This window comes from Pteropus vampyrus, unplaced genomic scaffold (genome assembly GCF_000151845.1).
Source record: "Pteropus vampyrus isolate Shadow unplaced genomic scaffold, Pvam_2.0 Scaffold135, whole genome shotgun sequence".
Classification (NCBI taxonomy): Eukaryota; Metazoa; Chordata; class Mammalia; order Chiroptera; family Pteropodidae; genus Pteropus; species Pteropus vampyrus.
In genome coordinates this window covers 116435-129232 of record NW_011888916.1, presented here as the reverse complement: position 1 = coordinate 129232, position 12798 = coordinate 116435, and the positions used below count along the sequence as shown (strand labels likewise).

The 12798-nt window shown below is 44.4% G+C and overlaps 2 protein-coding genes and 1 pseudogene across 2 annotated transcripts in view; 2 read left to right on the top strand and 1 right to left on the bottom strand.

Annotated features, from left to right (window-relative positions):
* Positions 1-2013, top strand: part of EBNA1BP2 (EBNA1 binding protein 2) — a 10452-nt gene extending 8439 nt beyond the window's left edge. The window contains exon 9 of the mRNA XM_023534993.1: positions 1978-2013. Within this exon, the coding sequence (XP_023390761.1) occupies positions 1978-2013 (36 nt within the window). The remainder of the gene's footprint in view (positions 1-1977) is intronic.
* A 1008-nt stretch (positions 2014-3021) lies between these two features.
* FAM183A (family with sequence similarity 183 member A) lies at positions 3022-11099 on the bottom strand. The gene is made up of 4 exons (XM_011367508.2): positions 10873-11099; positions 8246-8305; positions 6153-6256; positions 3022-3212 (listed from the first exon to the last, which is right to left on the bottom strand). The coding sequence occupies exons 1-4, from the start codon at positions 10997-10999 to the stop codon at positions 3102-3104; spliced, it is 402 nt and encodes a 133-aa protein (XP_011365810.1). The 5' UTR covers positions 11000-11099; the 3' UTR covers positions 3022-3101.
* Positions 11100-11499: 400 nt separating this feature from the next.
* LOC105297080 lies at positions 11500-12597 on the top strand (annotated as a pseudogene).
* Positions 12598-12798: the final 201 nt, after the last annotated feature.

Here is a 12798-nt window from a genome sequence, read left to right as displayed (position 1 = left end):
CTAATCATTTTATTGAATATATATTTTAGCTTTCATTTTTTACTTTGTCCTCCAAGCATTCTTTCTTCTCTAATTGGTCCTTATTCAGATCATTCTACTCTTATTCTGCAGATGTGGTTTCCAATCATATCTCTCAGAATGTGAATTATAGTTTTAGTTTCTTAAAAGAAGTTTCTTCTTTTCTCTTCATTCTGGTACCTTGGGATTCCTTGAACCCCACTGTGTGCATTTAGGTCTCCAAAAATAACCTTATTTTTAATAAACTAATTTCACTTAACGGAAGTCTGAGCAAAGAGGTCATATTTTCAGAAGATCACGGTATTTTCCCCCGACCTATTTTTGACAATCTGTATAATATTAGTGAATGGAGTAAAGTGTAGGAATTCAGATAAGGAGCCTCAGGATCAATTGGAAACTTTGAATTCTGTTTGGAAGATATTGAGAGTTTTAAGAAAGGAGGATGTGGGTTAATAGCAATTCATGCTGGTGAGGTCAAAAGTAAGTTATTAATACTAAGTACTTAAAAAAGAAACTATGTCCCTTTCTTTCTTTCTTTTTTTTTTTTTTTGGTATAGCAGAGACTTGCAAATGGAATAACTTTTCTTAATTTCAGAGATAAACTCTGTATAACTCATTTATATCACTACTAATATTCCAGCCTTCAAAATGTAGTCAAGGTGCAGGTGCTATATTTGTCATATTCATGCATGGAAAGGTAGGAACCTAGCATTTCCCACTACCTAGTACAGGCTGTTCTTGTTTTGCTTCGTTCCCGTAGGCATGGATTTCAGTTATCAAGGTACAATTAAAATAAGAATAGTTTCTCAATAAATTGTTCACATTTAGTTACCAAGCATTGTTAACTGTACCTGCAGAAAGTAGAAACCCTTCAGTCCTCAAATCACTAAATAAATTAAAGATGTATAATGATTTCAAAGTCTGTTGGCGATTGGTCCCTGCACATCTGTTACTTGAATCCAAATTTAGAAAGGATTAAGACAATTTGCTGAGGCATAGAAACAATGCTTGCTCCACGTTATGTACAACAAGAAAAATAAGGCTAGTACTGTTTTATTTTTATAAATGAATAAATAAAACACTTGATTCTCATTGTGTTTTTTTCCCCCTCTTTAATTCCACCCCCGCAACTTCCACCCCTGACCTATGGATATTGCCATTTCCCCTTAAGAACTGGATCTCTGAAGGAAAGGCTTCTCCCACGAGCTCACGGTGAGCACTCGGGGCCTGGGGCCTGGTGCCCCCAGGTATGGTCTGTGGCTCTACCTAGGGCGCAAACCCAGGACCTTCTGCGTGTAAAGCAGATGTACTAACCACTATACTATGGAGCCACTCCATTTTTCAATATTTTTAATGTTTTAAATTACAGTCTACTAAATAATAGTGTTGCTATTTTTCATTTTCTTATGCATTTAAAGTTTTAAAAATTCATCATGTAAATATTTTGAGGAAAGCATAGAAAGTGGATTATTTGATATGCAGAGTCTATGATTTAGCATAAATTATAAAATAGATTCGATTTCTGATTCTCGTTCATCACAAAGTTAGCTCTGAAAGTGGTCATTGTGCTCCTGCTTGTCTGTTCCTTTAAATAGAGCAACCACGTCTTCTACTGTAACCTTCCTGACAGCACTAAAAAAAAAAAAAAGCTGTTACTTTGTACATTCAACTCATATAAAAAAAGTATATGTAGGTAGTCTTCAATTTGCATAGCAGTGCAAAGTGACCTGCTTGCTGAAACCATGCAGTCATCTTAATAAATTAAAGGCTTGGTACATAGACGTCCATGCTGTGCTTGGGCACGCCGCCCTCCCAGCACCTTGATGTGTTCACCAACCTGGAAGCTCTCCAAACCCTGTAGTTTAGGGGTTTTTGTGGAGGACTCACGACATCTGCGTTATTGATTAAATCATCGTCACTGGTGATTAGCTCAATCTTAAGCCCCTCTTCTTTCCGCAGAGGTTGGTGGTGGGGCTGAAAGTTCCAAGTTTCTAATCAAGGCTTGGTCTTTCCGGCAAATAGCGCCCCCGTCCTGAAACTAGACACTGCCAAGAGTCATCTTGTTAGAAAAACACACTCTTATCACCACTATCACTTAGGAAATTGCAAGGGATTTAGAAACTCTGTGTTAAGAACCAGGGACAAAAAATATTTTTTCATGATATTACAGGGTCACCCTCTAGTCTTGGACCATGGATCCCTTGTAGCAAAAAGGTTGTAAAGTTCAGAGATGCCGGTACAGTTTTAGATTCCCATGTAGTCATTAATAATTACTCTAGCCCCTCATATTGTATGAAAGTATCTTTTAGGGCTGGGCTACTCAGGTTTGCACAGAGCTTTTATGCTCCCCCTGGGTGTATGTCACTCTCCCAACACCTCCATGTGTTCACCTCCTGGAAATGTCCTGGCTCTTTTTTCACAGGATCTTAAAATGATACTATGTCCAGGTCTTTTTAAATAGCCGCTTTATTTTTCCAGACAGGATTTTATCAGCTTCAAATCCAGGGTCAATCTACAATATGAGTGTGGGCTAGGGGTTTAGCCTTCCCTTCCCAGATTTTCATTGTTTTCAGTCTCACACCTCATTTCTAACTTGTGTTTTACTTAATGTCCCTGAGGCCCAGGCTTTTCCCATTCTCCAAGAACCACCCTCCAATGTGGAAGATGTTACCTGCCTGGCTGCTGATGTCTGTGGAGTGGGACTTCCTGCAGACCTCCTGCCAATGGCCACTTTCAGTTTCCTGCTTTCACATCCACTCTGTCTAGGAGGCCTGGGAGTACTGGGGCATGGGCTCCATGCTCAGGTATCCCATTCTCTCTGTTGTGGGCTCATACCTTTTGTATCCCTCTATTATCCTTTATTGGGGTCTGGAAAGGCAGAGGAGAGAATTTTCACACTCAGTTTGCCATCTTTAACTGGAATTCTCCCTCTAGTTTATAAGACTGAGGATGTGAACCAGTAGACTTTGGCAGAAAGGAAAAATAGGAGACTCGGGATAGAAGTTTAGGCTTTAAAGTAACTTTATTGATCTGGACAGCACACACTTTGGGCATTAAAGATGGTTGACACCACTGCTGGAAAACTACTTGTGGCGATCATCTTCTCCCAGGCTCCACATTTTAGCTTTGTACAGAGTGATGTCTTTGTAGACCCTGAAGTGGTTCAGCCTGTGGTCATTGCGTTCGGGGTTGACCTAGAAAGGAGAGTTTAAGTGTCAAAAAGAAGCCCGTGGGGAAGAGGAAAATCTGGGTTTGAAGTCAATGGACCTGGGCTTGAATCAAGCCCTACTCTGCTGTTATATGGCCCCTGGTGCTCTTCCTTGCTGGCCTGGTTTGTAGAATGAAGATGACAACATTGACATCAAAAGAGCTGCAGGACTGAAAGAATAACCCATGTAGAGTTGCCGCACTTCCCTTGCCACTGCCTGAGTTGGAGGCCTACAGATTCCTTCCCCACTGGGATGTAAAGTCCAGGAGGGCAGGTGCTGTGTCTGTTTTAGTCACCGCTTAGTCCCAGCACCTAGAACAGTGTCCAGCACACACTAGGGACTCAATATATATTTGTGAAATGAATGAGTGTGTTGAGGTAGTTACACAGAGAAGAGTGAGCACTCTGACACATAAATCTTATAGAAGCTCCACTGTGCAGTTAACTTAGAGGATACTCTATCAACACATTGCCAAGGACATCAGAGGCTGAGCGGTACTTCATCAACCGTGGTTTCCCTAGTTCCCCTGTTTTGGGGTTGTAGGTTCTCTGTCTGTCCAGGGTGAGGTCCTGTCAGGGAGTCCAAAGTGAAGCCGGGCTGATGAAGCCCCTTTTGCCCCCCACCACATCACTCTGAAACTCCTGCATAATTTATCCTTTAGGGTTGTTGCATAACTCCTGGATATAATGGTTTGTTTGTTTGTTTGTTTGTTTTTGCTTACTTTATTACTAGTCACCAGTGCCATCTGATGGTGTTGTCCTCAGTTTATAATGATGAACAGGCTTGGTGTATTTGCAGACCCTTTGCAACTCCATAGTGATGACTCATCTGGCAGCCATGCAGTCGGTTATCTGCAAGGCCTAGGAGGGTCCATGCAGGGCAGGGCTGGCCAGGGCAGCTACATTGTCCTTCCTTGTCATGGTGTGGTGAGCTTGCCATGAATTGTGCAGGTCAAAGATGTAGCCTTCCCACATGTACACCTTGTACTTAAAGGACATAGTCCTTTACTCTTTAGAAAAGTGAAGATTAGCGAGTTAAATTATAGTGCTCTGTCATACTTTTCTAAGTTGCTAAATCATCTAACTTGGATGATTTTTATCTTCACCTTCACCTGCATTCCTTCACAAATCTCCAGTCCCCTTATTCACTATAAGTCAACCTCCCTACATACACACATCCTCTTCTATTTCCCTTTGAGCATTTCTCTCTTCTCCAGCTGTCTAACCCAACCTCTCCCTCTTGGATTCAGGCCTCCTCACATAAATGGTGGGGCTCCCGCTGGAACCCCTCGCCCCATCTCCTGCAGTCTCCTCTCTCCAAGATGATGCCCCATGTCTGAAGAGGAGCGGTTGCAAATGGGCAGCTATTAGCTCTCCTCCTCACTGGTAAAACCTGACTTACTGAGCCCCTTATTCCCATCTGCTTGCAGTACCCCCGTGGCAGAGCCACATGCCCCAGACTGGAGTTGTATAAATGGGCAAGAAGGCCAGGCCCTTGCGTCAGAAATAAGAGGACTGCTTGGAGTGGGGAGTTTCTGGGAAGGGAGCGCACCAGAAAACTACTCGGTGAATGATTTTAACAGGGTACAAGCCAAGGGGCTGGGAGAAGAACCTCATTGGTCCTCCTTTTTATTCTTCCTCACGGACATCATAGTAGCCCGCATTTACTAATTACCCTCTATGTGCTAGGTACTGTCTTTGCAGTCTATTTACATTGTCTTAGTTAATCCTCAGAACAAACTTTGAAGTATTGATAGTACTATCCCATTTTAAGGTAAATAAACGGAAGTTGAGAGGTTCAGAGAGAACTCAGGCTGTCCGGCTCCAGAGCCACCACGTTACATTGACACACTGAGTGGGTTGATTGATGCTGCAACAGCTGGAAGGACATGGTGCTATAGAAGCGCAGGGGCCAGTGCCCAACTCTACCTGGTGGGGCGTGAGGGCCAGAAGTCCCTTAATGGGACTCGATGGAAGAGGTGACTCCTGAGCTGCGTGGGAGGATGAGTAGGCGTCCCTGGGGAGTTTGGTCTGGGTGTCACGAGGTGGCTGCGGGAGCAGGACATGTGGGGACACAGAGTGTGCAAGATCCTGGTGCCTTCGAGGCAGTGAAGGAACTTTCCATACAGCTGAGGAACAGTGTTTCCAACTTCGTATCACTGACAAAATACACAGATGGACTAAAAGCCAAGTGTTAAAAAGAAAACTTAGGGGAATTATAGAGGAATAGTTAGTTGTCTTGTAAGTCTTGGTGTTGAAGGTTTTCCTGAGCAAGGCACAAAACAGATGCCGTAAAGGGGGGGAAAAAGGTACATTAATTACTTAAAAATTAAAATCTTCTATGTGATGAAAGACATAAACAGAGTTAAAAGACGAGAGTGGCAGAAAGTTCTTCAAGTTGTCTATTCAAAAGTCTGCATTTGTTCTGTAGTAACAGGAGCCCTATATCATTTAGGGTGATGATGCACCAAAGGATACATTTCCCAGGCTCCTAGCAGCTAGTGGCGCCCTTTCTATCAAATGGGGTGAGTCCTGTGACTCCTGCATCACAGGTAAGGGGGCAGAACTTAGAGATATGAAGTGAAATGCCCAAGATCACCCTGCCGATTACTGGTAGGGCAAATGAGGCAGTCTGTCATCAGCAATCTTTGTTTAGTGAACATACACTGTATTTACCATGTGCCAGCTGTTCTTACCCCTTACAAGTCCTACCTCATTCATTCCTCATAACGACCTTATGAAATTAGTACTGTACGATCTCCGTTTTACACTGAGAAAACTGAGTCATAAAAGAGCTGAGTCACTTACCCACCGTTACACAGCTGGTAAGTCGTAGGCAGAGTTCACACCCAGCAGTCTGGCCCATACTCTGCTCTCCCACCCCCACCTCTATTGCCTCTGTGCCAAGTCAAGGAGCCACACTTACCAAGGGATCTGAGTCCCATCCAATTTCGTGGCTTTCAGTCTGTGTCTCTGAGTATTTCATCCTTGGTCCCTGGGAAGCATGGTGAATAAGATTCAGAAACCTGTCTGGGAGATGAGGCATGAGTTATGGAGGACTCTGGCTCTGCAACAACCAAGTGGTCCTGGGCTTTTTACTCTGGCCACATCCTTTTCTAGAGGCACAGCACTCAGCCTCAGAGGTTTGGTTGGGCCTTGAGACATGGGTGTCTGCCTTTTCCACTCATCTTTCAGTAAATGTTTGTCGAACCCAACTCTGTGCCAGGCACTGTTCTGGGCCCTGGAGGGAGAGCAGAGTAGGCAGACATGATCCCTGTTCTCCTGAAGCTCGTGGTCTAGGTGTGGGGACAGGGGACATGCTGCACATTACACAAGCAAACTCCATGGTGGAAACAGTGATAGGAGCTGTGATGAAGGGAGTAGGCAAAGGGGCCTGAGGAGGCAGAGCTGGCTACTTCAGACTAGATGGTGACAGGCTGCCTCTCTGGATGCCAAGCAAGAGCCAAGTCTGAGAAAGAGGCAGAGGAAAAGCATACTACAGGCAGTGAGGACAAAGGCCCTGAGGCCATAGTGAGTTTGGCCAATGTAGCTGCAGCCCAGAGTGTGAGGAAGAGGGCTGAGAGAAGTGAGGTTAGATCCTTCTGTATCGAAATAAGTTTGGCCACTAACACTGGGTATATTTGTATCTCTGCAGCTTAAAGATTTAAAACATTTTTATTTTTATTCAATATCTACATTCCTGGACCTCCACTACTAGCTTATCAGGGGGCTTAAGTTCCCTGGGCCTCACTTGGCTCATCTATAAAATGGGAGAAAAATATCCACCCCAGGAAAATGTCTGCAAATGGAATTAAAGACTGTGAAAAGGCAACTGGCATTTGGCTGAGCTCATCCTTGATACAAGGAAGCCAGTACTGAACTCCTGCCACATTTTCGAGACCCTTACCACTTGCTATTTTCCTTATTGCTACAAGTCCCCAACTTCTGTCCTTCATTCTAAGTAGGCTGATGTCTTCACTACTGATGAGAATCTTACCTACTTTGATTATGCTCTCTTGATTAGTCTATTCAGGTGTCTGTCTCCAGTATGCTGTGCAACCCTCCACGTTCCCCCTCCCCACGCCACTGTACCCCACACTTTCCTTCCCCATCCTCCTATATGTCCTATATTTTTCCTCTATCATAATCTACTCTCAGAAGGTAGAGATGAAGGAGAGCATCCTTCCAGGAAGGATTAGCCTTTCCATCAACTCTCTCCTTCATGCCCAAATGTGGCCCCCGCTCACCTGAAGTAGCCAGCTCTGCCTCCCCAGGCCCCTTTGCATAGAAGCCAAACTACTCACAGTCCTAGGCCTATGGTGGTTTCTCTCATATCTGTGCCTTTCCATATAACTTGGAATGTCCTTCCACAGTTCTATACTTGCCATTCTTCTTCTCACTGTGTCACCAACTCCTTTAAGATGACTTCCCAGAACTCTGCTACCTGACTTAGGTGCCTGTTTTATATACTGTTACCATCACAATCCCAATTAGATCCTAATTTATTAGTCTTCTTCACTAATGTATGAGATCCCCACCCCATACAGTGACTATCACATAGTATAATGAAAATAATATTAACTAACATTTATTGATCATTATGTACCACCTACTGTTCAAAGCACTTGCGTTATTTTTTTTTTCTCACAACAATCCTAGGTGATAAGCTCAGAGAAGTTTTAAAACCTTGCCCCAAATCATAGTTAATGAGTGGCAGAATCAGGATTTGAACTCAGTATGACTTGAGAACATGAGCTTGTAACAGCTAAATGTTTGATGAATGAATGAATACAACGCGAAGGCCATTTGGAACATATTTGTTGGCTGAGGAGTTAATAAACTGGCAGCATGGTTGAATATGTCAGTCTCTTGTGAGCTTAGTTATCATGAGTCCAGTTTTCAGATGATCAAAGCAGAGGACCGATGTTTGCCCCAAGGTAATACCACCCTGAGAGGTCTCTCCAGCCATCTGCCTCTGTGTGCTGTAGCTCATTGTTGTTCTCAAGCCCCAGGACTTACCATCTTCAGGTTCCTCCAGGTTATCGTGCCAAGACATGGGCTTTCTGGTGATCGTGTGAACTAGAGAAAAACAGCATCACAGGTTCAAGTTTAAACATTAACTCCCTGCCCTCTTTAAGACTCACCTTAAACCAGACACTCATTTAGCATTTTCTCAGTGTGTCGCATTTCAGGTCTTACGTTGGGCACTACAGAATAAGACCTTTGAGGACCTCACAGTCTAGAGTGACAATGTCCAATTCGGTGGCCATTAGCCACATGTGGCTACTTGAATTTGAATCATTAAAATTAAATACAATTAAAATTGATTTCTAAGTCATAGGAGCTACATTTCAAATGTTCTATAGCCTCATGTGGCTAATGGCTACCATTTTGGGCAGCAGAGATATAGTATATTTTAATCATTGCAGAATTTTCTCTTGGCCAGCACTGGCCTGCAGAGATATAGACATACCAGGCAGGCAAAAAATGTTAGACAGATAGTAATATATTCCCAGGAAGCCATGTGATAACAGAGGTACAGAATCCACAGACACACACTCAGGTCATAATTACTGGTAAACTGATGGGTCTGGGCTGTAAACTAAGGTTCCTATACTCCCTGAACTTCCATTCTATTTGTGGTGACAGAAAACATACGAATACATAATTTCCGGCTAATATAAGTGATGCAGAATAATAAAGCAGGTGCTGTGCATAGAGAGTTGACGGTGGGGTGGGGCTATGGGTGATGTGTCTCTAAGGAGATGCATTAGAACACTGTCCTGAATAAAGTGAGAGAAGAATCTGAGAGTGACCTTGGTGAGTTTGAGAAACATGCAAATGGCCAGAGTAATTCAAGAGGAGTGAGCTAGGTAGAGAGTGGTAGGAAATGAGCAGAGGCCAGAAAGAACCAATGGTCACCAAAGTGATTTTATCTCCAACTCCTATCAGTAAAAAAACTTCTGAGCATGCATTGCTAATATGTGTATATTATATGTATATTTATATAGTCTCTATGTATGATTATCAATATATTAGCAAAGCATATTTCCTTTCTTTTTACATAAAAGTAAACATAAATACAAGTTTTAATATTTTCTCACTGTACCACAATGGATCATATTAATCAGGTGCCCAAGGGACACAAGCTGTGAGATCAGCACTTTTCCTGGAAATCCTGAAGGCTGACTGAGCGATTATTTGAATTATTGGAATGGACCAAGTTTAAACAAAATTTGACATTAATTTGTTTTCCTGAAATTAGTGGTTGGGGAATCCAGTGGAAAACCAGGTTAAGTTGTAAGGAAAGCGAAGACATTATATTTTCTGTGCTCTCACCACACACACACACATGGTAACTATGTGAGAAGACGGGTATGCTATTTTGCTTGACTGTTGTAATCAACAACTATGTATTTTACTATGTTTATCGAATGGTAAGAGAGAAGCGTGTATATAGTTGCTGCAAAGCAAGTATCAAAATATTTCTTAAAGGAGGGGAATGGGGATGAAGCTGGGTGGGCAGCAGAGCCAGATCCACAAGGGTCTTCTGTACAGTTCTGTTCAAACCTCACCCCAGAAGCTGTGGAGCCACTGAGGCGTTTACAGAGGAATGGCAGGATCAAACTCACCTATTAGGATAGCTGTAGCCAGCAGTGGTGCAGGGGATGGATTGGGGGATGCTTAGAGGAAAAGAATAGTTAGGAGTCCATCAGATCAATCTAGGCAGAAGGGAGAATGGCTCTGCTGAGCCTTGGGGGTGAGGATGGAGAGAGAGGCAGACTCAGGTGCTATTTAGAGGTCAGAATTAAGTGAAGAGAGGTAGCTATGCCTACATATGTATGATGGTGTCTTTCACTGAGGTAGGGACATGGGAAGGGGCAGATGAGAGAAATGTTAACCAGGACTGCGATGACTTAGGTGTGTGAGTGAAGGAGAGAGAGACTGGGGATGACTCCTAGGCTTCTAACTTTGGAGAGTGAATAGTTGTGGTACTCTTTTAAGAAAAGATATTCCAGAGTAGTTGCAGGTGGGAGAAAAGGGTGAGATGTGCCTAATTTTGGAACTAGTGAGTCTGAGATACCCATGGGTATTCCAGGGGAAGGGAGCTGGGAGGTGTTTGGGCCCATGGGTCTGGGGCTCCATTTGAGCCTTGATGGTGTTGGGGAGGAGCTGATGTTACAGGACCAGATAAAACCGCCCAAGGAATGTGCAGTGAGGAGTGGAGGGTTGGGCCGTTTTATCAGGGGACACTATGGGCCCTGAGTCTACTACCCCGAACTTTCCAAAGGTATAGGATAATTATTAGAAGCCTGAAAAAAAACCTTAAACTTAAGCTTATTAAAAACAAAACCACAAACAAAACATAACAAATCATAAAACCCTGCCAAATATAATTAGTTCAGAAGCAAAATTATAAAAAGCAGTTTAATGTATCTAATATATTTGATGTGATGTACGGCGAGACACTCCTAACCCCCGCTAAAAGTCGGAGTTCCCAAAATCTAGGAAGTGGGGCTCGGTCAGAGAAGGCGCCTCCTACTGTGCTCCGCCCCAACCCCGCCTCCCTCTGCCCAGCACCCCAGATGACTCCTTGGTCCCGGGAGCCACCCTCTTCCCTTCCTTCACCCAGTGGCGCCCCTCACCCTTGCGCAGGGGATTCACGTGATACTGCGTGTAGAGTTTCTGGGTTCGTAGTTCTTTGAGGTACAATTCCCGCAAGATCTGGTTCTGATGGACTTCATCTGCTATCACCTTTTGCCGTCCGGCCATGGCCTTGGCCCTGCTGGGTCTGGCTCGGCTTCCTCTAACAGCCCTCTCGACTCTCGCCTACTGCGGGACCACCAGCCGTCTCCAGGCAACGTTGCACCAGGCGGTCTCCAGGCAACAGCGTCCTAGATCACCCTCCTTCCTCAGACGTCACTCCCACCCGTCCGTAACCCCTCCCAGATCTTATTCCAGGTCCCGCCCCCTTGGAGAGCAGAACTCACCTTCTGCAGCTTTTCTAGATGAAGCGTGGTTACTGGGACGGCCCCTGGAGACGGCCAGAAAAGGACTCGCCATCCAGTGGCCCACCCAGGCGGTAATGAGTTTATGATTGGACCTCACCTTGGCCAACCATTTTCTAAAAAAGATTTTGGAAGGAGTCAGAAACTTCTCCCACTTTAGGCATTCCCCGCCGGCCGCAACCCGAGCCCCCGCGCGGCCCTCTTCATCCCCTTCCGTCTCCCATAGCCGCCTCCCTCAGGCCCGCCTCAGGGCCGGGTCTCACTATGACAGCAGCGCGACACAGCACACTCGACTTCCTGCTGGGCGCCCTAGCCGGCTGCGAGACCATTCTAAAAGGCCTGCGGTCCATTTTCCAGGAGCAGGGGATGACCGAGTCGCTGCACACCTGGCAGGACCATGGCTATTTAGTGAACTACATCAACAAAAACGGCAGCTTTGCCAACTTGTGAATTGACTCACGTGGTTTGATGTCGCTGGACCTTCAGAGTTACAGTGGCGATGCGCAAGCCAAAGAAGTTGACGGTCTTTTGAACAAAGTAGAAGGAAGAATGAAATAATTGAATCAGGACAGCCCCTGTCAGGTGAAACGATTACCACCCATAGTTCGAGGAGGGGCCGTCGACAGATACTGGCCTACTGCTGATGGCCGCCTGGTTGAGTATGACATAGATGAAGTGGCAGATGATGAAGATTCGCCTTATCAGAATATTAAAATTCTACATTCAAAACAATATGGAAATATTCTCATCCTGAGTGGGGATGTAAATCTGGCAGAGAGTGATTGGGGGTATACCCAGGCCATCATAGGCAGTGGTAAAGAGGCTTACGCTGGCAAAGACGTGCTGATTCTGGGTGGTGGAGATGGGGGCGTATTACATGAAGTAGTCAAACCGAAACCAAAGATGGCCACTATGGTAGAGATTGACCAAATGGTGATTGACGGATGTACGAAATACATGTGAAAAACGTGTGGCGATATCTTGGATGATCTTACAGGAGACTGCTATCGGGTTCTCAGAGAATACTGTGTTCCAGCACTGAAGAGGTACACCAAAGAAGGCGGAGAGTTTGATTATGTGATTAATGATTTGACGGCTGTTCCAATCCCCACTTCTCCAGAAGAAGATTCCACATAGGAGTTTCTCAGGCTGATTCTTGACCTATCAATGAGAGTACTGAAGCAGGATGGGAAGTGTTTTACACAAGGGAACTGTGTCAATTTGACAGAAGCCCTTTCACTCTATGAAGAACAACTCCAGTGCCTATATTGTCCTGTGGAATTCTCAAAGGAGGTCGTCTGCGTCCCTTTGTACTTCGAGTTGTGAGTATTTTACACAGTTTGAAAGAAAGCCCAGCCTTGAAGATCAACATGCGCTCATCCTGTGTGCTGCAGATAGATAGCCTTCCTGACCTTCATACGCTGCATGTGACTTTGAAACGTGTCAGGCAATTGATAGTGAATTCCTTCAAGTCTTTTTTTGTAATTATTATTTTTAATTTTAAAAAGCACAATGGAAAATGTATATTTGGATGAGCTAGGGTTCTGTTTTTTGAAAGTCAGC

Coding starts and splice junctions, on each gene's coding strand:
- FAM183A (XM_011367508.2), bottom strand. CDS start 10,999: ATGGCCGGACGGCAAAAGGTGATAGCAGATGAAGTCCATCAGAACCAG. Junction 6,257..8,245: donor CCTGGAGGAACCTGAAGATG/GTAAGTCCTGGG, acceptor CTCATCTCCCAG/ACAGGTTTCTGAATCTTATT. Junction 3,213..6,152: donor GATGGGACTCAGATCCCTTG/GTAAGTGTGGCT, acceptor TCTCCTTTCTAG/GTCAACCCCGAACGCAATGA.